This window comes from Molothrus aeneus, chromosome 7, assembly GCF_037042795.1.
Source record: "Molothrus aeneus isolate 106 chromosome 7, BPBGC_Maene_1.0, whole genome shotgun sequence".
Taxonomy (NCBI): domain Eukaryota; kingdom Metazoa; phylum Chordata; class Aves; order Passeriformes; family Icteridae; genus Molothrus; species Molothrus aeneus.
In genome coordinates this window covers 19,326,750-19,353,470 of record NC_089652.1, presented here as the reverse complement: position 1 = coordinate 19,353,470, position 26,721 = coordinate 19,326,750, and the positions used below count along the sequence as shown (strand labels likewise).

The window sequence follows — 26,721 nt, the reverse complement described above, 5'->3', positions numbered from 1 at the left end:
TTTCAAATATGTGGTGCTCAGAACCTAACAGTGAGAGAGAGGATTGGAAGCCAAAAGTAAATAAATCAAAAGTATATCAGTCTCTGTTAAAAATAATTGTTTAAGAAATCACTGCTTCTAGCATAAACTGGAGAGGCAAATGTAGTGAGCACAGAACCTTGGCAATATAACAGCATATGAAACAGGATTTTTTAAAAGGGCCTGTAATTAAGAACATGGAGCACCAAAACAACTGAGATCTGGTCAAAGCTTTCTAAACAGCCTTTCTCTGAAACATTTTTCTGTATATCTGCATGTGTTCACTGCCTTCTATTGAAATCTTACTTCTCTTCAAATCTCTTTTTAAAAAATAAATCAATCCTTAATAAAAATATGCTTGTTAGGGTACCAGCTTATTTGGAATGACGTGACAGGCTTCTCAGAATCTCCTAAAATACACAATGGCAATTTAATGTAAAAAATTCATGTCACTGTATATAATACTCAGCAATGTGTCTTCTTCCCCTTTCAGATCAGCTGTTCCACGTGCTGGCCATGCACATGCGCCTCTACAGTATAGACTCTGCATACAATCCCTGGAGGAAACTAACCCAGCCCTCGCAGGAGAAAAACTCAGAGCAAGTATTTTAATTTACCCTGTATCAGTTTTGCCTGGTGAAAGAAACATCCTTACAGAGGGACTTTGGGTAACTTTGTCTTAATTTAAATTCTCTGTGAGGTATGCTGGTGGAGTCTTAACATCTAAAAATTGTATGTATGAATTTGTAAAATATATTTTCAGATTTATTTTACACAAAAATCTGACCAGTTTTGAGCTAAAGTTTAAATGCACCTCTTGCAGGCTTAAGCACATGCAAATTAAACAGTATTGGGTAAGTGGATAGGGTGCTGCTGTTCTTGATATGGATGCTCAACAAAATTTACATTGAGATAAGCTGGTAGCTTATGGAAAGTTGAATAATGATTAATACCTGTAAATAGGTCTAATATATGTGAGAAATAATTATATTTTAGGCTAAAAAATTTCATCAAGCTTATTATTTTTAAGCAAGTTACTGATCTGAGTTTGCTTTTAAAAGATGCACCTTACATACACAGCTGTACAAGGATTAACAACATAATAAATTAAACCATGTACTTTGTTCTGCAAGGACTCATCTCCTTACTTGACTTAAGACCCATCACTTTTCAGATTCTACCTTGATGATGAGGAGAAAGGTTTCTTGCCTAAAACCAGATCATGATTTTTCCTCGTAAGAGGAAAACAGTACATATTTTTTCTCTTAGCACCTTAAGCATCTTCCTCATCCTAAGCTCTACATTTTGTAGCTTGCAGTTATGTCAAAAGACTGTCCTTTTAGTGCCTCTCCAGCTGTGTGTTTGTCGGTGCTTCTGGGAGCCTGAGGTGGAAAACATAATGCAATTTCAAAAACTGATCTAGAATTGTGATATGCCACAACCCTAACTGCAAAGTGGGGAGGACTATTAAAACAATTGTTCTCATTTCTAGTTTAAGATTTTATTTTTCTCTTGGACCCAGGCTTCTTTTTGCAATGAACATTAGGTTACTGGAGTAATTAAACTGTATTAAGAGAGTAATTTATAAACTATTAGCAGAAGAAAGCATCAAGCATTTATAACCTGAAAACCTGTTCAGCATGCATTCAAACTGCTTTGAGGGTCTGTTTTCATGTGATTCTGATTGAACCCTGACCTAGATTGAGTAGTGGGATGATGTTAATAAATTTGGTGTATGGTTGGCTGAGTTATAAGCAGCAGGATTAAGATCATGTGGCCAGAATGGCTGTGAGACAGATCATGCACTTCTCATTTTGGCATTTGAGGAGCTTGCTGGCTTTGGAAGCAGCTGTTAATAGAGGGAGCCTGCAGAGCTGATGGGATTCACCATGCATTGGTCATGTCAAGGCTAAAGGGTAGTATGTTAGATTTCACTGGGCAATATTTTGAATATTTTGAATCACTTAGAATTTAATGTTACTGCAGGTCTGTAATGCCTTGCTTTGCAGAAGGGTTTGCATGCTGGGAATGCATTTGAGCAGTTCTTGTGTCTTCTGCACTGGTTTTCAATATTTCATGGTAGACTTGATGATACTGGTTTGGCACAAAGTCCTAAATGGTTTGTAGGAAGCTACAACTGAAACAGCATCCATTTTGCCATGAAATAATTTACTGGTGAGAGGCACAGATGCTTTTGGGCTGGAATAATTTTGCTCACTCTTGGAATGTTTTTCCTTCCTTAGTCTGCAGGCACCAGAACTCTACAAAGGAGGCAATTTGAGGACGTGTTTTTCATGTATGAATTGGAGCATAAAATGAGTATCTGTAATTATACTGCAGAAATTTGAAGTGGTAGTTTGACTTGAAGATGGCGTTCTTAGGATTGGTGTGCATGATCTGATTGCACACTTCTTAGAGTCACACATCCTTCTGAGAATAGCAGATTTTTTCAGGTACAGGGAAGGGTACTCAGAGCAGTTAGAAGGTGACACACTGCTGAAAACTGAAAAAGCTTAAGAGAATGGTGGAGAAATAATCATTGCAGATTTTAGATGTGAATGGTATTCTGCTGCTTTGAAGTTAACCAAGTCTCCTAAAACATCAGCCTGACCTGCACATGAGACTTCAAGCAAAGACTTATAGAAAAAAATGTCAGTGAGGGAAAAAGTTCTATATTTTCTGACTGTATTACTGTGATTCCAAACAATTTAACTTTAGGGAAGTCACAGAAGAAAAATATCATCAAACCAATATGCCATCTTTTTCTATTTAATTTTCACTTTAAATTATTATTTGATTTGAAAGCAGTTTTCCAGAGAAGCTAGTTTAATCTTCATTTATTTAAAAGGATAATTTTTAAAATGGAAAGAAAAAAAACCCACTCACAAGCAAAAATCTGTGGAAAACAAGTCCCCATTACATTGTATTCTCATTCTCCTTTAATTGTAGCTATTTTCTTTAAATATACATAAATATTTACAAATAGAACTACTCAGATGTAGAACCCACAATTCTTATCTCCGTTTTCTACAATTCAGCTGCCATTCTTCATAAATAATGCCTTAGATTTCCTGTGTCTGGGAGAACTGATCAAAGTACCTTGTAAAGAGTCTCTCAGAATTCCTTCACTTCCCAAAACCACCAGTTTTGCCCAGTGTCTTCTACAATTGTATTTAGATTTCCTTGTAGCTGAAAATGGCAACTGAAAGGAAAGATAGGGAGAAGCTCAAGTGGCCACAAGCAAGGTTAAGTAGAAATAAGGAAATCATGAGCAAGAAGATAGCCTATCAAAAAGGGCCTAAACAATGTGAGCTGTTTGGAAGATAAGGGGGGGGGGGGGAAAGGAAGAAGCTGAGTCTGGTGAACTGTGAATGGTCTAGTAGATTATTTCTCCTGTGCAGTTTATGTTGCAAAATTCAATGTACGCTTGGTCCCACAGGCTGTACTTAAGCAAATTGTTCTTCTGGGGCAGATCTGGTTTCAATAGTGATCAAATAAACAATTATTGTGGTGCAAAGGGGGAATAATAGCTTCTGGCAGGGGGCAGGCAAGGAGCAGCTGGAGGCAATAATTACTAAACCCAGATGTGAATTTAATGGACTAGTCCAAACAGGCACAGTTTCAGGAACAACAAACATGAGATGAAAGGATTATACATGTTTTTAAAAATTTAAATCTCTACGAAGGCTGAATTTTTGTGTCTATTTTGACAGACAGAATATATCAGCAAAGAATGGATTGATAAAACATTAAGGATCTTTGCAGTAGAACCACTTGGGGGGAGGAACTGCATGATAAACTGAAATGCTGGGTTATTTTTTCTGCAGTGTTTCACTGATGTTTCATTCTAAGCTAGGTCACTTCAGAGACTGTTTATGGCGTCATACTGGGGCAACAAACTGCAACTCAGGGATAGGACTGAGCAGCTGTGTGTAGGAACCTCTTAAGTCACATCTCCATCACAGAAACTGTTGTGAAATGGGCGAAAAGCCCACAGTTTTTGTGAAGATACTCTGAGACAGAGAGAGTAGGAATGGTGGAATAGCAGGGTTTAGTTAAGGGTTATGTGGGTGGTGGTCTATACATACATGTGCTGCAGTAGGACTTAAGTCTGTGTTCCATACAGCAGAAATCCTGCCTGGAACAGCTGGCTCTCAGGACAGATGATGCAGTACCTAGGTTTTCACAGTAGTGCCAGCTTTGGAGTATTTGCTCTTGGCTGTTTCTTCCTTCCCCTGCACTACAGCTCACCATCTTCTTTGGCTGTGCTGATGTTACTTGGGCGGGCTGCATGAACAAAGTCAAGCAACAAATCCATGTTTTAAAAAGCTTAAATTGGATGAGTTTGGGAACGGGTGCCAAGAGACTGCTGGGGGCAGCGTGGTAAAAGAGAACAGGAGATGCCCAGTGTTAGTACTGTCAGTGAATGTATAATGAGAAACTGACCTGCTGTAAAATCTGCTGTGACACAACGGAGAGCAAATATGAAATTGTGATTATATCCTAAGGTGCAGCCAGAATAAATAGTAGGGTTCTGCTTTCTTGCAGTGAATATCAGAAGCTGTGTATTAGTTTGACCTCTCTGCCATCTGGGATTTGTGTGCTTTGCTTCTTATCCTGCAAATTGTGGAGAAAATATAAGTTTGCCCTAGTTGATGAAGCTTTAGTTTAGGTGTACCTATATCCCCGTGTCTCAAATTTTCTGTGTCAGAAAGAGGTGTGAGGCTCAGAGCTTTGACTTACTGAATTTCGACCTTTATAATTAGTTGGAGTTAGCGTCAACCAAAAACTTTTAAGTGTCTCTGGTTGAGAGAATAGGGAATGGGGAGCATAAATATAAGGAACCACCATCAGCAAAATGCTGCTTATTTCAGAGTACAACAGAATTTCCCATTTCTCTGTATCCATTCCCAAAGAAATGACTCCTGCATAACAGCTCTCCAGGAGAAGGATCCAGAATACAGAGGCAGAGTTTCTCAGCTGTCAGGTGACAGGCAGCCCTGGGTTTGGCACAGAGAGGTGCAGCCCAATTACCTTGGGCTGGAGGAGAGGTCATTTCCATAGGGAAAGCTGAGGTTTGCATTTTTCATTTTAGGACGTGTTCATTTTGCACTGGATAGTTTATTTTCACCACCAACTCCCTTTAAAAAATTGCTTCAGCATACAGCTGTTACACATTTGAATCATATTGTATCACTTTGGTCCTATTTGCTGTTGTACTTGCTTTCTTTTTATTAAGTGCTTCTGTAGCACAAGTTTTTGTAGTCAGATTTATCAAGCTTGCATATATGCATTAGGGATTAACAGAATGCACAATTTCCATAAAACACGTTTCTAAACACATTTTGTAATTTCAGTTCCATTTTCATAATGTAGAAGTTTCTGAGGCTCTTAACAAATGACAGAGCAATTTTTAAGTGCTTCATGTGCTGCAGTACTTGATGTAAGCAAAAGCAGCTTATCGAAACCCCTGACATTTAATGTAGCTTTGCTTCTCAATTCTTATGAACTGAATAAATTAGGAAAGTAATTCAGTTGGTCCTGCACGTGCAAATGAGTTCCTTTGTGTGTGATGTTGAAGCCAATCAATTATGGTATTCTGTTGATGTGTGTATATATATATATATGTATATAATAATTTGGACAGAACTGGTATTTGACCTAGTTGTTACATAACTATTAAACAATATTGATCCCTCTGTCAGAAAGAAGTGTTCAGCTAAATGTGACCAGAAGGAGTCAGGTTTTTTTATACTATTCCAAATTAAATTTTTCCCAAGTATATATAAATTAATAATTAAAAATGAGAAGTAATTTAATTTAAAGGATGTCCATGGTTTAAAAGTCATTACACAACGAGGGTTATTTTAAAATCCAGTGTTGTAGATCACAGAGAGTAGAACTAGCTGTACGTAAAAGTAGAATTAGAGAGACATAGTGAAATGAGTGTCTTCATGGCCTGTATAATTTTGAAAATGAAGCTTAGCAGTGTGATAGAAATTTTTGCCCCCCTTATCTTTAGAATTCAATATACTGATTTTTAGAATATTTGGGGTTTTATATATATTTTTTAATATATATATATGTATATTACAGTAGTTTGAAACAATTTTATTAAATGATTGATTATAGCAAAAAGGTTATAGATGGTGTTTATTCTAGCTGTCTGGGTTCATTAATTCAAAAGGACCAGTAAGGCCATGTTTTGTCTCCCTTCATTTTACAAGATCAGTCAGCCATGTGACCATGAGTGTTCTTTTAATCCTCCTCTTGTATGACTGCTTCTGAGTGTTAAAGTTCATATCAGATGACTCCTGGAAGTGCCTTCTGTAGAGAGATGCCTGAATTTTTCAGGAAATCACTAATTATGTAGTCTTTTTTCAAAAGCAGGATAATGTTTATGGGCCTCAGAGATGATGAACTGGTTGAATCCCCAAAGCTGCTAGAGGACACTAAAGATCCCACGCATGCATCCACATACCACCTCACGTGGGCAGCCTTCTGCAGCCCATAGAGTGCAGGAGCTCACTGGTTCCTCTGCAGCACTGCTGGCCATTGGCAGAGGACTGCTTTGCCTGGGAGATTCAGGGTCACTGGGGCCAGGAGTTCCCAGTGTGACTCCTGCAGTGCAGATCAGCAGCACCACTGCTTGCCAGGGGCAGTAAGAACACACCCAGCTCTTTGCACCTGTGTGTGTTGGGGAGGGTGTGTATCATATTTTATCTCAAGCTGCTCCTGCTTGAGATCTCCATCACGCCCCATATCAGTTAAAACTGGCAAGAATGATTTTTCACCATTTGATTTTTTTTTTGGCCATTTGATCTGAAGAATACTGTTGGTTGGAATTTTGTTGAATATTGCTACACAAAGCTAGAAACTATCCTATCTGCAAGCATTTTTTGTTTTTAGTGTAGGAAAACAAGATGATGTTACATCAGTAAATCTGGATAGTTGAACAGTTTGTATTATCTCTGTGCTTATTTGCTTCCTTCTAGACATCCAGGGAGTTTAATAAAGACTGTGTGTAAGATTGCATAATCCCACCTGTCATGGCTGCTTGAGCCTTCATTTCTTGACGTGAAGGAAAGCAGTAGCTTTTCTAAGGTCTCTGTTTTGCAATAGGAGCATTCCCTGTAACTTTAAATGTATTTTGAGGATTCCTTATTGTTACAGCCTGGTTACATGTATATGTGTGAAATGCCATGCTTTGGAAACCAGTTCAACTGTTTGAATATTCCTTGACTCTCTACATAGACATAAGGAGTTCAGGCAGTTTTGAATGTTTTAAAACATTTCAACACAATCAGGTACCCAAATGGTAATTTCCTTTATTATATGAGTAACATTAAATTTTTGAATTGAGATCCGTTTTAAAATTGAGATCACCTAGCAAATTGTCGGGTGTTAGGCATCTGTATGCTTGATATCAAATGTAATACTATTTCAAATAAATACAAAATAAAGTAAGAACATGGGTTTATAGTATCAGGAGTGATTTTCTTTTGGTTTTATTTCCAGGCTGGTAAGTGAAGAACTGCCAGAAGTTCCTGTGCTTTACAGAGATGTCTCATCCCTTTTACTTATCCAGATTTTAACCATGCCTCAGCCATTGCACAGAGGTATGTTACAAAAATATGTATATTTAAATTATTATGTAGATGAGGCTGCTTTCATGATGGTTTGCAGGATGGTAAATCATAGCTGATCTACTCTGTATTCTAAAATAATGTTTCTGCCTTATCTACAAAAGGTGGCATTGAACAGAAGTTTTTGTTCTGAGTTGACAGGTTTATCTGTGTTCCCTGTCTTTTTACCTTATCAGTCAACTATTCATTAAAGATACAAGAGCTGAGCGGAAACTATTAAGTATTTCTACTGAAAGAAAAGTGTCCTTTGTTTGACCTTCATCTTTTGCTTAGAGGGACAGCTCAATACTTCAAGTTCAACTGAGTGCCTAAGGGCTAAAAATTTGAAAGATTGTAATTTAATTTGAATTTCAGAGTTTAAATTGCAGCAATTTTATGTAAGAGTTCATATATGAAGATAATAATTGCTGTAATGCAGTGATTTCAATAGAGACAGCATACAGTGTAATTATGAATAAATATTAAAGAGATATTAAAAAATTAAATATTTCATTACTAAAATCAGAACTGTCTTAAAACCTGAGTTTCTTTTTCTGTGTAAAAGGACCAGCTGAACCTGGTTCCTCTTGCTAATAGGTAATGTATGCTCCAGAATAGGGGTTCAGACCCTCTGGTCACTGGCTTGTTTATTTGTAATTGTACCTTTATTTGAAAATGAGGACAAACAAAGCAAATATCACTTTACTGTTTCATATCTGCCATGGGATCTGTGTGGCAGTTTTGATATCTACTGAGTTTTGGTAGGTTTTGAATAGGTAAATTTAGGAATTGTTCTGCTCTTGATGTTTACACCTTAGTAGAAACTGTTTCCCTGTAAGAGGTGTTCAGTCCTTGGTATTGAATGTTTAAATTCAACTAAAGTGACTCTGTATGTATCCATTAACATTGTGGGTTTGTTTTTTTCAATTCAATACACTTAAAATTATAGAATCATTTAGGTAGGAAAAGACCTTTAGTATCACCATATACAATTGTTAAGTGCATGCTTATGGATTAAGTATATCCAAAAGATTATTATAATATGAAAATACTAAAAGAATAAAATGTTTTGCATAGGAAGACTATTGTCAAAAATGTCCTGTTTTTTAACAACAATTTAACTCTATTGGAAAGACTCAATCAAACTAGTATAAAAACAGCAAATAAAAGTTTAATGAGACTAACATCTGAAATTCAGGGAAGGAAGTGTTGAAGATAAAGTACAAACCAGTGGTGTCTTTGTAGTCAATATCCAAGCATTGAATACCACCATTTAAGAAAGTATATTTTATTCTAGAAAAGACAACATTCAATTAATAGTAATGCATTCTGTGGAGAATTCTGTGAAGTGCCTCATATCAGCAGCATGTGTTGTCTTTGCTTTTAGGTTTACTGTAGGTTGCAGTTGAGAAGGAAATGGCAAGTGGCAGATAGAAAATAAATGTGTCTCTTTCAAATCTGTGAAGCATTAAATTGGAAATAAATTGCCTTTTATCTTCCTAATTTTTGTTTCATCAAAATGGTTAAGCAGAATGAAAAGAAAGTCTTTCATAATTCTTTGTTTGGAGGTGTGGAGTGGTGTTCACAAAAGTAAGCCATAACAAATTTGTTTAGTACTTTTACAATGGGTTTGTAGGTCACAGAGTCAAATTCAATATCATTAATTCTTTGTAGAGGGCTGAGGTATAACTAAGGTAAAGTGGCTTGTGAAATGTCTCATGGTAAGCACAAGGTCAGCAATAGGGGTGAACAAAATCTCTGTTTGACCCTCCTGCTTCCTGAATTGTCTGTGCTGCCTTGCCCTTGCCATGCAGGAGCTGTGGACTTGGCTGTGCACTGGGATACACACAGGAGGCTGATGCCTGAGTGTGTTGACAGATATTTCCAGTAAATTCCTTTAACAATAGACCTAAGTAAGTTGCATTGTGTCCTTAGTCAAATATGAGATTGTTTTTCAAATGTGTACTCAAAAGCCTTTTTGTTTACACCATGTGTTTTTTAAAAATAGAGAGCGCTCTTTAAGGAGGACTCAAAATCTCATCTCTTGCCCTTCAGATGGCAATTGTATTAACTTCCCTATTAACTGTTAATTTTAAATTCAGACTGGGAATTGCATTAACTTCCCTATTAACTGTTGGATGGGTGTTGGTATCTTTTTCAATCTGACATAGATTAAAGCAATAAAAATGTCATTACTGTTCAGCCTCTTCATTCAGAAGAGAAAATTGATCTGAACCTATCAGAAACAAAGAAGACTGCTACAGAAAAAACTTAGTGGTGGAGGTCAGAGCATTTACAAGCATTAACAAATTTGCAGAGAAGGGAATGAGACTGATATGTGTCCCTCTGTGTAGCGTAGCAAGCAAAATAAATACTGTGAAACCTCTTTATTCTTTTGAGTTTCACACTAGGACATGGGCAGAACTTTTAAAGGCTTCAAATGTTTAGAATTTTGTTTGAAATTTTTGAAACTGTACAGGGCTAAATACATAATAATCCACGTACGAGTTTTCTGGTTCAGTTCTCTGGCAGTTGTTGTACAGAGGATGGAGTGTTCATGATGTTGTGAACTGGGACTCCATACAAAATAAAGATTTTGCTTCCAGCACCTTTCTTACAGAAATAGCAAATGATGGTGTGTGTACCATACCAGAAATAGAGAGAGTGGCTTGGTGGTTATCAAAACCTAAATCTGTCTTTGTAAATTGAATTCAGTACCCCCCCCCCCCCCACCAGTCCTTTCTGCAGCACAGTTTTTGGATGCTGGAGTCATTTAATTGAAGTTGGATATTGTTTCTTGTTACCATCAATTGTAAAAAGTTTTATTTTCCCACCACCTGACTTGGGACCCTGTGTACAGATTTCTAGGAGTACAGAGTGTAGCTTCTAGTGATTTCAGTTCCTGCATTGCACTAGGTGTAAGGAGCAGCACGCTGCAAACACTAACACTTTTAAAAATTATTGGATAAGGATATTGACTAAATATATAGTATGGATGTAATCAGCTTGAATACTATCCAGTTTTGGTGTGGAAGCTCAAATATTTATCTGTATCTTGGAACTTTAATACACCTTTCATGGATTATCTGAAGTTCAGTGCTGTCTCCCTTTGTTCTGAAGTTGTGTTTTCAAAGAAGCGTTCAAGCTTTTGATCAAGAAGAATATTTTTCAAAGGTTATTTATACAAAGATCTCCTTCTAAATTTAGTAAAAAGGGCCCTATGTCCTTAATTTTGCATCTGGTTCTCTTTGTAGATTCCTTCTGTCATAGGGTATACCATCTAATTTGATATTGAAAATAAAAGATTTATATTGTTGGTAATATGCTTATTTATCGGCACATTTCTTGCACTAATGTTAAAATTAGAGTTCCTGAAGTGTTACCTATTTAAACTTAGTTTTTAAGGGTGTTGGTTGATGCATATAATGGGATGAGATGCTTTGAAATTATTTGGTTCCAAAAAGTTTTAAAAATAGGAACATAAGTGCATTTCTCAGTATTATTGAAAAATAAGTACAAAAGTTCAGGATTAGCCTGTTTTGATTAGATTGGCCTAGCTATAGTAATGATACTTTCAGACTGTCAGACTATTAGATTAGGGACAGGAGTCCTAAATGCATTTCAGTGCAGAACTTTGCTCAGTGGCTTACTTCACATAATTGCAAGCTTTAGAATTATTAAATTGAAAAGATGATGTAGCCAAAGCGCAGCCTGCCTCAGGGGGCAGCAGGAAAACAGCACACAGCCCCCACAAGCACACTGCAGGAAGTCAAATAAATTTGCTCTTTTCAGTAGACAAGAAAGCAACAGCTTCAGCATTACCTACAGCTGTCAGATATATGGCATTTAAAGAGGTAATATAGTAATGAAGTGATAATTGATGCAGTGACTGATGTTTCAATATGTTTCCCACGGGCTGTTTCTATGACTATAAAAAAGTCTTGGTGCTCATTATACAACAGGTGGCCTCTGAGCTGCTCCTGAGATATTTTCCTAAGGGAAAAAACAAAAAAAGATGATGTTTGGGCAGAATTCAGGACTTCTTAAGGGTGACCTAGATGTGGGAGTGTGCAGTTTTTGTGCAGTTCTGGATTCCCCAAAAATGTAATTCATAGTAATTTATGAGTCACATACATGTAAGTAAATACAAGAGAATTCATTTAATTGAGACATAACATGGGATAGACATATTTCTGGTGAATGGAACAATTAGTATTAAGGGGGGGGGGAGTGGGGGACAAAGAGTAATTCTATTTAGCAAAAGTCAGATTTTTTTAAAATGTGCAAAGACACCCAGTATTGAGCACTGCAATCACCTGTGCAGAGCTACAAGATGGAGCAGGCTGTGGCAGGCTGGAGCCTGTTTCCAGCAGTGTGCCTTTGCTGCTCTGCATGCAGGGGGTTTCCTTCGTGCTTTCAGTGTGAAATTGATTTGTATTGCTTGTATCTCCTCTTGAGGGGTTAGAGCTCAGTACCTGAGTTCAGTTCTAGCTATCATTACAAACTCTTAACTCGGGCCAAAGAGGCAATTTTTACACTTCTCTGAATGTGTGTGGTTCCATCTTGTAGATTTCAGTCCCAGAAAATTTCCTGCAAGCTTGCCTGCTGTTATTCCTCAGGGGTAGAATTGCTAAGAAAATGGAGGTTTCAGCAGAGATAAAAAATATGGCCTCAAGATCTGGTGGATCTGGTAAATCCTCCTGTTGGGGAGATGTGAAGAGGAAGGATCATTATAATGCTGCCTGCTCTGGAAGGAGGGGGGGGATGAAGTAAAGGACCATTCATTGTCGTGTATAACACAAGCTCCATAGGAATATAATACAGAAAAGTGAATTTTAAATTACATAATAAGAAATGATGTTTAAGATGCTTAAATTGCGCTTATAGTTGCTACTCGTATAAGCTTATACTCAGAGACATTAAAAAGTTTCAAAATCCATGTCTGCATTGATTTGTAAACACTTGTTACATAGACAAACAATTGTTATTTCAATTATATTAATTATGTACTCAAGTCTTAGCGGTGTATATTTTATAATCTAGTAGTGGGGTTTGATATTAGATGCAGGAAAGGAGAAACAAGGTGTTTCATTTTCCTGGCCTCCTCATTTTCACATATGAAATTCATTTAAATCCTTTGGGAAGAAAGAATGAATTTAACCCAGTTTTTGTGAGGTGCTTATGTAAATTGTTTTGCTTGACTTCAAAGCCTGAGATGACTTCTTAAACCCCTCATTTTTGTCTACATTTTTTTAGATATATATTAGTTATGTTTATGCTTAAGGAGTGGTGTAAGTGATGATAGAAACTTCTTTGATCTGCCTAGATTTAAAAACAAACTAGATAATTTGGGACTGGAAAGGGAACCTAAAGTAAAAAGATAAAAAAGGACTGCTTCAGTATCTTCATTTCAGCCAATGATCTTTTTTTTCCTGTTTCCATTTTAGGAAATCTTATTTTGCTTCTGTTGCTAGCATCCCCCAAAAAATTTCAAAACCTTTCTCCTGCAGCCTAGCTGTAGGAAATAATAGTCTTTTAAATATTAAAAAAATAATTATAAAGATCTTTGAAGATACAGTAAATGCCAGTCTGCCTTCTGCCTTCCTTCTGTATGCATGTGAGGTCCAGTAAATAGGTACTCACTCAAGAGTGTTTTGCAGCAAGTGCTTTATGGTGGGATCCATATCTGGAAGGGAAGGGTTAGAAACTGATATACTAGATGTTCTTGTGATGATTTTTTTTAAAATTTGATTCTTCCAATATTTGTATGAGTGTCACCCCTGATGGGAGCCAGAAGAGATGGTAGCCTATGCATTTGCTTACATCTACAGTAATCAGTAGCTTAATTTATGTAACCTTTGGACAAAATATAAACTTGTATTATCACCAGGCCACTAGGATGAAGTCACTGCTAACCAGGATTAAGATGAAAATAAGGAGCAGTGGAAAATTACTTGCCCTGTACTTGTTCCATTCACTATGGCTGCCAAGTCATATCTGAAAGCTAGTAAATACATGTTGTTTTGTATATTTTGAAGGGCTGTTCTTTGTGTAGCACTTGCTTTTCATTTCAGAATTATCATTTCCATAACTAGAGACTCTGTAATCATTATATTTGCTAAAAAGATCAAATGTTTTAAAATTACTTTCTTTGTTTTACAGAACACTTCACCTGCATTATAAAAGTGCTGTTCACTTTATTGTATACTCAAGCCTTGGCAGCACTTTCTGTTAAATGCAGTGCTGAAGATAGGATGGCATGGAAAGAGTCAGGAGCCCTCAAAAAGGTTGGTTCATTTATTAAAACAGTTATGAAATTCTGCTTAAGTATTTCTAGTGTGAATGTAACAGATACTTCTGCTTTGCATGTAATAATTTGCTTCTGTTTCAAAATCCAGTAATTTGTTTTGTAATTTCTGCAGGTTTTTGTACATGATGAGACTTAAAAGTTTCACAATTTGTGTCTCTGTAGTTTCAGTCTCTGCATTGTTGCAGTGATTGTAATCAGTAAATGCAGCTTTCCTTCCTGTGAAATTGAAGTTATCCTATATAAGCCATGGGCATTGATCTGATGCATTTCTCTACAGGAAAAGCAGGCAGCCTTGTTGGAGAAAAAACCCTCTTGACTTTTCCAGCTTGCTTGTGCTATTTGTGGCTAGCTATACAAATTTCTCTCACTATGTGGTCGAGAGTGCTCATGTGATGAAGAGACAGAGAAGGAAATTTGCCACCATTGTTTCCTTGACTTTTGGTAGTATTTACAAGTAAAGTGACAGTGCATCTTTCTATTTCAGTTCAGCTGATTGAATGCCAGTTGCCACCCAAGACAAAGTTCTCTGCACTAGCACCAGCATTCATTTAATCCTTCAGTTAACTTTTTGTTCCACAGATTGCTTTTCCCAGAAGGTCAGAAGAATGCCAATGTGAGACCAAAGGAAAGGATACAAATGTTGGGACCAGGAGAAGAAATGGGTATTACCCCTTTATCAACAGCTGGGCCTTAGATGTAAAATGAAGTAAAGACTGAGAAGCATGACCTGCCTTTTCACATGTAACTTAAATTTGTCAGAGTGGTCAGTCTGAATTCCAAGGTCTTAAGGACAAATTATCTGCTGGCTTGCTACTAGTAGAATTTTTTTTTACATTGGGATCACTGGACAGTACTTCATTTTGTTAGGTCCCTATCCAGCCCTTCTTTCAATATAATATCATTGTCTTAGAAATACAAAGACATTTGCTTGAGGTTGTTGCTAGTGATGGGGGGTTTTTTTCATTGTTTACTCAAGTGATTCTCAAGTGATACATAATTTTGCAGTTTAAAGCACTCAGGATTGGCCAGTGGTAATCACACAGCTCCCTGTTCCTCTCTCCCAGCCCTTTGGCTACCCTTCTCTTCTTCAGCCTGTCCCTCATCCTCATGCATCACAAGGGAAGCTGGTTTTTAATTTAGAAACCCAAGTTCTTTCCTTAAAGTTTCTTTAAGCCCCCGTGGTTAAAAACATATGGTTCAGGTTGGTTTTTTCTGCTCTGCTGGTAAGATTGACATTTTAATCCTGGCATGACTACACAGATGACACCTCACTAAACTTTTGTCTATGGATAATGCCAAGTGAATCTATTACAGTTTGGTATTCCAGACTTTAAATATGGGCTGAAAACATTGCTTTATATTTATGTTAAATGATCAAACAACATGAAGAGTTTAATTTCTCAGCAGGGCTGATGGATATTGTACTTTTGAAACCAAATTCACCCTCATTATCTTTGCAAGGTGTGTTACAGTGTCATAGGAAGCACACTGTAAATGCCTGTGGAGTAAACTTCCAGGAATAACATAGGTTATTCCTATGGTTGGTTTTAGCTGCTGAATTAAGCGTGTGTTGCCTTCTGGTTCTTTGACTATAAGCATAAACAGTAAATGTGTGGTCCCAGTATGAAAGGTGAAGACCCCATCTAAAATGGAGAGTGAAAGTTGATGTCAAAATGCACTAAAGAAACCAACTGATGAATTATATACATCACTATGTACTGAAGTATTTGGTTTCTTTAAAGAATCACAGTAATGTTCCACTCCCTTGTTTGTTCTGGTGAGAATATACTAACGGAACTCAGAATTCATATCCAGTCATCTTTTTCCAGGGTAGAATTTATTCTGACTTGGAAAAATACTTAAGAGAATACTGCCTTCTATTTCTTAAAGCTTTCTGTGTTGCTTTTAAATGTAGTTGCTTTGGCACAAAGCTATGTGGCTATTTATTCTTTACACTAAATATATTTTCCATCTGTAGTAGACATTGTTCATTCCAAATGCAACTTTGTACTTTCTGATAGATTCATTTTAACTTAAAATACATAGCAAGTGTTTGTCATTCATTCTGGTTGGTATGTTCTCAAAAACTACTTTTTTTAAAAAAATCTTGTATTAGACTTAAAATTCTTTTGGAACGAGATGTATCTGTGAAGTGATTCTTTCTAGTTTTAAAGTAAACATTTATATACTCACAGAGAAAATGTGAAATGCAAACCTTATACAACAGCTTTCATAAAGCACTCAGTTTAGAACATATGTAATTCAAGTAGCAATTCACATTTCACTCTTGAGCTAAATGCAGTCCCTTTCTGTAAAATTATATATTTGTTTTTTAAATTTTTTTAAGCATTGTGTATCTTTGTAGGTCAAAATTCACATGTTGATCAAAAGGAAATATTCTTCATTGCTGTTGCTATTACAGAAACATTTTCTCCTATTTATAACCAGTTCTTTTTGGATTTCTTTTCTTCTCATTTGCAGAATACATCCAGTGGAGAAAAATCTTGGGAAGTATTGCTGGGTCATGTGATTAGTGAACTGTCTAAGGGGAAGATATATGAAGAAGAAGAGACTGAAGAATTAGCAGTGGTACTGGCAAATTTCTGGAAAATTTATCCAGCATGTCCCCTTGAAGTTTTTTTGCCTCGTTGTTATAATGATTTTTCTCTGATCTTGCTAAAGACTTGCAGTACAGCTCTTTATTTTCTAGATCAAAGCATAACCCTTGGGGACAGTTTGCCTTTGCAAATGCCTCTGCTTCTTTTAATAATATCACATGTGGTCAGTGCCACATTGAGAAAGTTATTGACAAATACTTCTTATAATTACAGGTTTTAATCATACATATATATACATATACATATATATACACACATACATATATATACATATATATACACATATATACACATATATATACATACATATACACATATATATACACACATATATATACACACACACACACATATATATATGGGTTTTAATCATAAGTTCGAAAGACCTTTCAGAAACTTCAAAAAGTGAATATTGAAGTAGAAAACCCATTTGTTGAGGGGGAAGAAAACCTATAGAGGTATTTCAGATTATTAATGAAATGCTGGCCTTTGGAATGTATGTTTGATGCAGTCATTTATTTAATATGCTTTAAAAAATACTTGGTTCTTATTGGACTTTCCATACTTAGAGGATAATTTACTGGGACAGAATTTAGTAATAACTTCCTCCTGTCTAGGTAACTCCGGATTCTGTTGAGTGCTATCTGCAGCAGTTCTGCCTGCCTTTCCTCAGGATCACAAGCCTTCTTCAACACCATCTCTTTGGAGGGGATTTGCCTAGTTGTCAGGTACAGAATGAGAGGGGCACACTGAAACGTTTCCATATAAAAGCTAGAGATGAAAAATTAAACTTGAAGTTCTCTTTTTCAAGGTATACATTTTCTATCCTAAGATTTTTAAAAAATCATATATTATAGCACTGCAGCTTTCAGAAAAATGGTATTATATTCTTAAACTTCAGCAAAGTCATGCTTATTTAATTAGGTCATAGGTGATTGTCTCGTAAAATATCAAGATACTTTTAAAACTTGTCCAGCATTTGCAGAGATGGTGTAATTCCACACACAATGGAATTCAGTACTGATTTTCTTAATGCGTGTTAATACTTCATTCTCAGAGATATTGCATCAGCAGACAATTATGTTTAAGTTCCATGACTAATTTAAGTAGAGTTTAGGGAGTAGAGCAGGTCAGCTCCCTCTTTTCCTTGCCTCAACATCATCTCCTTTGTAAAACAGCTGTTAGCTATTTTGGGGTGCTGAACAGAAAAAAAATTATTGTGGAGTTTGGGGCTTTTTTGTTTTGTTTCTGTTTCTTGGATTTGTGGTTTTTGTGAGGGAGTTGTGTTTTGTTTGTGGGGTTTGGTTTGGGTTGAGGTTATCAATTTGGTTGGTTGGTTTTGGGTTTTTTTTAATGACAATTTTTTTGTTTCAAGAGTCCAGTTTGAAATTATCTGGTGAAATTGAAGCTTCCTATGTCACTAAGCATGACTATTTGCATCTTAGTACTGGAATACTTTTTAATTGAAATGGATAGATTTTTAATAAACTATGTAAAAATTAAGAGTCTAGGTATTAATCTAAACCTCTCTGATTTCATGCCTAAAAAGGAAGATGAAGAATTCACCGTTCTTGCAAGCTGCCTGGGTCTGTTACCATCTTTTCAGTCAGCTCATCAGTTCACCAGTGCCTCTTGTCTTGATTGGCCAGTGCCAGCATTTGACATGATATCACAGTGGTGCTCAGAACTGGCTTCATTTGCAGGTGGACATCCTGATCAAGTAAAGGTATGTAGCAAAGTTATTTTTTCCAAAATAGTCATGATATGGAAGCAGCTGTTTATTGCTTGATGCGTTATGCACATACATTCTCCAATCCTTAGCCAAGTGTAACCTTGTAACCTGTAAGTGAGAGAGAAATTGTAATGGGAAATATTGGTCAGTGGATGTGGGTTGAATTGGCTAAAAACAGGAATAAGAAGACCTATGTGGTTTTTATGATTGCTGGAGACAGAATATAGAAACACTACCCTTAGATGATACTAAGTGTGTACCTGTCTTCTGCACCTGTAGCCAATAAAGGGCAGGTAATAGAAACTTTAAGAAAATAGCTATCAGAACTTTTCCTTGCCTGTTTTAAATTATTGTAAAACATTGCATCTTCAGTTGCAAAACTGAAAAACATGAAAAGGTTAAAATCTGTTTAGTAGTTACTGATGAATGATGGTACCCTTCATTTTCTCTGAAGGTTAAAGAAATAATACCAAGACTTGAGTTAGTGCAACTGAAATAATCAGTTTTGAAATGGAAATGTTTCAACATGAGTGCATTGTTTTGATGACAAAGCTGCATCTCAACAGTTCAAGTCCCCCTCTCCTAAATCTGTGGTGTCAGGGGAAAGCCAGATGCGTTCCTCACTCTGCAACATGATTGTTCCTGTGAAAATTTGAATACCCAGATTAAACTCAAAATACAGTTCCTGCTAATCTGTTAGATATTATAGATTGCAGTGAAATTGATAGCATTCTTCCCATGATTGGAAAGTAACCAGGTACAAATGCAGTATTTCTTTCTCTTTTTTCTTTTTTGCAATTTAGGTTTCAAGGTCATGCACTCTTAAAAAAAATTTTTGGACCTTGCAAAAAAGATCCCATCTGACCACCACGCTCATCAGTTATGAACACAGAAAAAAATTACTACATTGAAGGAAAACATATTTCTGTTTAAACCCCCCCCAAACAACATAAAATTGGACAGTGTTTTTAAGAGCAAGTGAGAAGAGTTAGGCTTTTCAAAGCAGTATTTAAGACAGGCAGTGCCTGTCTTATCAAAAATTGTGAGTTCTAGTAACTTCTTAATGGTGGGTGTCCAATACAGTTTTGAAAAACAGGCAGATGTCTTCAAATACCATTTACAGAGATAAACTTCAGTTCTGTTTTTGAAAATTTGAGTCTAAATTTTAGCTAGGAGACAGCTTTCATAGTCAGTGCCAGAGTTTGGGAGTAACACCTTGAAACTGCCAAACAAACTTAGTGCAGGGAGTGAGAGTCTTTCTTGTAGGTGACTCTTAATCTTCTTGTTTAAGCTGTGAAGGTTTTTGTACTTGAAATATGTCACATGTAGAAAACATCCCTGGGAAAAGGCTGGTGCCCATTTTGTACCTGTTACAAAGGATGACATGTGACTGCAGTTGGGGAGGGTAATCAGCCAGGAGCAGGTGACTATTACAAGGTGACATTTGACTTCTAAATTTGTGAAATGCAAAAGAAATGAGATATTTTTAAACTGCATGTTTCTTTTATGTGGTATTCTCTTTTTTTTTTTCTTTCTTTTTTTTTTAGAAAATATGAATGCTTTAAAAAATTGACTGAACTGATATATATTCTTACCTTATTTGTAGGCTTTGCTTATCCAGGAACCTAAGTGGGACTTGCCACGCCTCCTTCAGTTGCCTGAGAATTACAATACCATTTTTCAGTATTATCACAGAAAAACTTGTTCTGTTTGTACCAAGGTTCCTAAAGATCCTGCTGTTTGCTTAGTTTGTGGTACTTTTGTATGCTTGAAAGGACTGTGCTGTAAACAACAGAGCTACTGTGAATGTGTACTGGTAAGAGAGAGTTAATTCAAATTCTTCAATTGATTTTCACACTCATTGATATTTGTTAACCCCACTGCTTGGTTTCCTTTTCAAAATGTGTTTATATAATCATAGAATAGTTTGGGTTGGACAGAACTCTTGAAGGGTCATCTAGTCTTAACCCCCAGTGATACAGTTGAGTGCCTCTTTCTGAGGGATAGACCTAGACTGGATTCTGGAGGGCAATTTACTTGCATAGCAACCTATTTCCCCTTTTTGTGAAAGTGTGTAATGTTGACACGTGGTTTTGATTCACAGCCAGTTGAAATTTGTTTACATTTGGGTTGTTCGTATACTATTTTAATTTTCCTCTGGTTTGTTTCCTTGCTTTCCAAGTACATAGAAAATCAGTCTGTGGTTGATTTGAGTATTTTCTGTTACCCACCACCTACTAGAAATCTACAGACTGTAACTACATAGGTGCTGATTTAAGGTCTTTGACTTTTTCAGTAGCTAAGTTTTCTAGTCAGTATATACATAAGTTCTTTTGGGAGTCTGAGTTGGATGACATCTATTACTGTTTTTCATACTATGATAAAGTTTTGCTTTGATAGGTTTTTTCTTTACTTCCATTGAACAGTTAGGGGAAGACTGGAACTATATGGACTTCACAAAATTGTGAGAGCAGTTTGTTAGAGAGATATTTACAAATGGGGCATAAAATGTCAGAGATTAATGACATATTCAACAAATCAAGAATTACTTAAATTTTTTTTATTAGATTTGTAGATCCATAGACTAGATCTGTGAGCATGGATAGAGAAAGCAAATGTTTAACAATATAGACTGTTGTAAAAGAGGTAATACTATGTTTTTCTAAATACTTTCTCCTGTTTTTGTTATCTATGGAAAATACTTGGTAATCCTATACAGTTTGCTATACAACAACAAATTCAAAATATTGTACATAAAATTTTTGTTTATTTTTTGTAATTCATTTTTTTACATGGTAACAAATATCCTCCCTTGCTGAGTAGGGAAATGTTTTTATATGCAGGTGGTGTTATGGCAGCACAAGACACTAAATTCTAGTTTGGATGGAGAATTTTGGGGCAGGCTATCCTTTGGCAAACTGTCTCTTACTCAATAATGTCTTTTAAATGTTATTTGAAGGAAAACAAAGTATTTTTTAAATTTCTTCTGTCACAAAGCTGACAGACATTAACAGAATCTTTGCACTCTTGCCTTTCTACACCCATAACATTACAGCATTCTCAAAACTGTGGAGCTGGGACAGGAATATTCCTTTTGATTAATGCATCTGTAATCATCATCATACGAGGCCATCGTTTCTGCCTTTGGGGTTCTGTTTATCTTGATGCACACGGGGAAGAAGACAGAGATCTAAGGTAATGTTTTCATTACAGCTGTGTTTCATTGTTGGTGCCTCTATGTAGATCAACTTTGTCTTGTAACATACAATAACAGATTATAATAGATCTCTACCTTCCTTGTGTGGAGAAATGGAAAATCCCCATTTATTGCACTTGGACTGACTTTCATTGGTTTGGTTTTTTGAGGATTTTTTGGCCCAGAGGTGGTGGTGTCATGATCATTGAGTTACACCAGGAACCTAGCAGACAGGTTACTATTGCAGGTTGCCATTCCCAACTATGGTTAATTCTGTGTTGTGTTGTGAAACACTTGTCTCCCAATGTTGTTGTTTGGCCTTTAATCAAACAATGCAGTTGGATTCCAGTGTAGGGACGGAAGCTTCCCTACACTGTGCAACTTCCAAGCTGCACATGACTGAGAAAACAAGTGATTGTTTCTGGAGTCTGCTAACCAGTGTAAGGAAGGGAAGTCCCAGCAGTTACCCTACCAGAAGCAAAAATGAAAACCTCTCACCAATAAAAATGCATGTTTACCCTGCAAAAAAGTTATATGAGTATTGTGTTGGTTATGTAATGAAGCATCTTTCCATTTACTTGGTATATTAACTATTTATTTTCTTCTTCCTTTTTTTTTCCTCCACAGGCGTGGTAAACCCCTATACATATGCAAGGAAAGATACAAAGTGCTTGAACAGCAGTGGGTGTCTCATACTTTTGATCATATCAATAAAAGATGGGGGCCACATTATAATGGCTTGTAAATCATCATCATCATCATCTACACACCATGTAACTGCTGTTTCCATGAATGAATGGATCTTGACTGACAATAGCTTTAACTGAACGGGAGTTTGGCTCCTTGGCTCGGGGTGGAAGTGGGTATGGGCATAAAAGGGAAATGGAACTTTGTCAACATGTGGAATCTGTGCAAAATGAGCTGATGTTGCTACAAAAGAATGATACAATAATTGAAATTAAATCCTCAAAATGGTGTGAGCAATCTTATTGCACTCAGTAGTCTATTTTTCTTGTGTTTTTTAAAGTCCATTATTGTTAAGAAGCACAAATTTACTTGGAGTTGTTTAGAGGCTCCAGAGGTAGCTATCTGGGTTTTATTTTACTTTGCATGGAATTGAGTTTTTAGCAATTTTTGCTGAAACAGTGTATATGTCTATTACATCTACTAAGTATGTTGGATAAAATTTCTTTGCCTTTTTTGTGTTGGCTTGAGGTTTTTGACTTGATAGGCATTTGTAATTAGGTCTGTAAAACAACTGTGAGACTGCATGGTAATAATTGGTCTGAAAGGTGAATTTTAAAGAGTATTTCACTTATAGAGGTCTATTGAAATATTTCAGGCATTACTGAAAACTTACACATTCTCAGGAACTTCATTTTTTTTTTTCTCCATAAGTAAATGAAATAACTGTAAATTAGGTATCTTACTGCTCTTCATGTAATCCAGAACACACACTCTGTCTTCATTTTTTTTCCCGGGAAGGAGCTTTTCTTTTTTTCACATCATTTGAATAAATTGTTAATGATAACATATAGAAATTGCTGTATATAGGGAATTTGTTTGGTGCCCAACATAGCAGATCCCAGTTACAAGCATAACAACCATAAGCCTGCCTATCATTCCAAACCAGATGTAAGTTTCAGAATGATTGGATTAGGAATGTGCAGGCTATTCTAAAAATGAAACATCATTTTGTATCTTTACTGTCATTTCAGGAGCTTCCTCAATATTGTATTTGTTTAAAGTAATCACTGTTCTTTCTGCTTGGTTTCCTAAAAAGGAAAAATAAAAAAAAATTAAAAAAATTCAACAGAGGTAGCCAAGATGAGCTACCAGTGCATGTGCAGCCTCACTGGATGAATGCCAAAACAATGCTTAGAGGACTAAAAAATTCATGAGAAGAGGCATAACTGGGCTAAAATCCATAGTGTAAGTAGGTAGGAAAGATTATAGTCAAAATACTGGTATGTAATATATTGCTACTATTGTTTTTCACAAGTCTTGGACATTTGTGGGCTATTTCATACAGTACTACCAAGCAGTTCCCTGGTAGTTTTGACTTTCACAGCTTGTGTGTAAAATAAACTTTGTATGTGTAAAATAAAAACATCTTATGATAAAGCCACATATACAAAGAAAACAATTCCCCAGTGGAAATCATTATCTAGTGAAACGTGTATAGGGGAAATAAAATGACTGTATAGCAATCAAGAACAGACCGAAGGAAAAGTAAATACAATGAGTTTTTCTGGATACCTGCAATTTAAAAACGCTACAATAAAGGATACTGGTTTTTATACATACATATAAATATATATATATATATTTCAAAAGTATTACACTACTTCCTATAAGATTAGAATTATCCTGTTTCACTGACTAAATGGCTGTGTCTTTTCCAAAATATTACTTTTTTGATACTGTATTATAAGTTCTGCCTGTGATATTTTTGCATTGCTCATTAAGAATATCAGGCCATTTTGTAAGTGTGGTTAAAGAGCAAAAAGATTCTTTACATTGCCAGCATAACATTATTACAGGGCTCATGAACTTGAGTGATCTGTAGTTTGAAGCTCCAATGCTTTATTTACAAGAGATAATGTGTCCAGAATTTGATTACTGTGTTTTATTTAAAACAGAATGTTCTCTGATTGTGCATATGGATGTGAAGTAAAACTATTAGCCTTAATTTTAACATTTGGGTATTTCATAGTGGTTATTATAGTACTGGTGAATTAGTCACCAGTCAATTTAAAAACTACAAAAAATTACTTGGTTAAAAAATTGTACTTGAATATCCTTGCATGCTGCTAAACAAGGATTTTTATTTCCCCCATAACTTTTTAAATCCTACTTTATTAAGCTAACCTTGAAAAATAACAGGTCCAAACTAGAGTGGTGTGTGTGCGTATTACTCAAATGTTCTGGTGTGATATCCTGTATGAATGATCATTTAAGTACAGTACATTACTGTAGACTCTAAATCAATCTTTATAACACATCAGAAGAGTACAAAACTAGGAATACAATAATTGGCATTGTAAGATATGTTAATAAAAGTCTACTGTCAATCTGTGTGTTCATGAAATTTTTTCTCTCTGCCCCAGCAATCCAAAACGACACTGAATTCCACCCAATAGCCAGGCAGTTATTTAAATGTTAAAATCTTATGCATGCAAAGTACTTTGCATAGAGAGTAAACCTGGTAAGTGTTTTCATTTATTACAATAGTAATTTGGATTATTTTACTCATAACTATAGCACTTGAAGTAGTGCTTAAGTGTATTCCAGTATTGCTGCTGCAAACTACTAAAGTTAAATTGTTGCATTGAGAAACTACTTTTGAGAAAACTGCTTGATCTTTTCTGTCAAGTCTTATTCTGGAATAACGATTACTTCAATTTGATGAATGTAATATTTATGTACTAAGTTTTTTCTTTTCCTTTGACCTTTGAGAGATTTGGTGGAACGGTCTTCTTTTGGCCTTGACCTTTGGATAACAGCATCTTTCCTTTTTCAGTGGTGGCCTGAATTTTTTTATTACTATTTTCATCACCCCTGCAATAGGAATCTTGTATAATCACAGTATTTCACAAGGAAATTACATTTTTCTTTTAAAAACAGGATATTTTCCTACAGTATCCCAGAAATGTTATTCTTTACTTCAGAATCCCATGAGATCAGTTCATGTTGTGTGCATAGCTGCCAGGGGACACTTGAGTTTTGTGGTGATTTTGATATAATTTCTGTCTGATTTTCATCTAACCCAGATGAACAGGACAGATGCTGCTGTCCTGTTTTTCAATTTCTTTTCTCAGAGGTGGGGGCAGTGATGAATGGAGCCTGTCTGACTATTAGCATAGATGAGAATGAAATTATGCTGTTTGCAAAGAAACCCACAGGAATGACCTGAGCCAATGTGTGGAGGTTCACAGTTCTGAATTTCCAAGCACAGGAGATAAGGAAGTGCATGTAATCAGAGAAGGCTGGCTCTGTGTGACAATTTGTGTTGAGTTTGTTTTTGTTTGAGTGAGATTGCTCACTGCAGTCAGTGAGATCTGTACTGCTGGGCTGGTGGATGTCTCCTTTTGGTAGGGCACAGTGCCCAAAGCCCCTGCTTGCATGTTGTCTCAGATGGGCAGTAGTTCCCCTGCAAATTCTCTTACACTGAGAGGCTGCTATGAGTTCAGCCTTGTAGCTTACCCTGCTTCTTCTCCGACTGCAATCTCTAATACATTTCCCATTATAGGATACTTCTGACTCATTACTGCTAAGTTTTTTAATAATTTTAATTGAAAACAATTATGCTGGACTTATTCCTCATAGAAGGGTTTATTTTTTAATGTTATAACAAAACCAAGCAAGATAACTTTCAGAGATTAGAGCTGGAAAAAAAACAAGTATTCTTCATGCCCAATACTGAGAAAAGTATATATAATTCAAATATTTACTGTCCCTACATTTTGGCCTTAAATGTGGTGACCAGATATGCACAGGTCACATTTGAATGTAGAACACAAGTGCATACTAAAGCATTGGCCAAATCAGAACAACATGTTCTCAGGGATTACTTGTAATACTGGCAAATACCTAAAGTAGATAATGAGCCTTTGTTTTTCAGATGTCAAGGAATATACTTTGCACCTTGCAGTTGAAGCCACTAATACAGTTTGAAAAGTTACTTTCCTTCTGTTTCCTTGAAAGACTGGAGCTCTCCTTTCTTTCATGCCTTTGTCGTCTCCATGTTGTATATGAAACTGCTTTGTGTAGTACTGCACAACAAAAGAAGCCTAGACCAGCTGGAGAGCCCTCTGCAACTGTACAGCAATACTTTGTGAATAAATTGCATTTTCTCAGGGTACTAGAGATAGCTGGGGGTGCAGCTTGAACGTTAGTTTGTAGAGAGACTGGCTGCTTTCGTGCTGGTCATTTTAGATCTGTCACACATCAGCTTTGAAAATTTAAAATTAACATTGCATTTTTTCCAAGTATCTCCACAGGCCCTAAAAGAAACTGCCTTTGTTCTAGGATAATTTCCCATTGTTCTCTAGAGAGTTTAGTATGGAACTGGTGTTTTAATCTCAGCTCTGCAACAAGGTACTTGGTGACAATGCTGGTGTAAACATACACATCATATAAAATACAGATATGTAGGTTTTGTTAAACTAAGATCTTCAGGACAGCTGAAGTCACTGTTAGGTATTGTTTCCTTTAGGTTT

General features: G+C 36.1%; 1 protein-coding gene across 4 annotated transcripts in view; it reads left to right on the top strand.

The window, feature by feature from the left end:
* The window catches only part of UBR3 (ubiquitin protein ligase E3 component n-recognin 3), a 97,747-nt gene extending 73,174 nt beyond the window's left edge, over positions 1 to 24,573 (top strand). For all 4 annotated transcript variants that reach the window (XM_066553266.1, XM_066553265.1, XM_066553264.1 and 1 more), the window contains 9 exons: positions 512 to 617; positions 7,537 to 7,637; positions 13,806 to 13,930; positions 16,435 to 16,542; positions 17,189 to 17,299; positions 18,121 to 18,297; positions 19,910 to 20,119; positions 21,359 to 21,498; positions 22,127 to 24,573. In XM_066553266.1, the coding sequence (XP_066409363.1) occupies positions 512 to 617; positions 7,537 to 7,637; positions 13,806 to 13,930; positions 16,435 to 16,542; positions 17,189 to 17,299; positions 18,121 to 18,297; positions 19,910 to 20,119; positions 21,359 to 21,498; positions 22,127 to 22,244 (1,196 nt within the window). In that variant the 3' untranslated portion in view covers positions 22,245 to 24,573. The remainder of the gene's footprint in view (positions 1 to 511; positions 618 to 7,536; positions 7,638 to 13,805; positions 13,931 to 16,434; positions 16,543 to 17,188; positions 17,300 to 18,120; positions 18,298 to 19,909; positions 20,120 to 21,358; positions 21,499 to 22,126) is intronic.
* Positions 24,574 to 26,721: the final 2,148 nt, after the last annotated feature.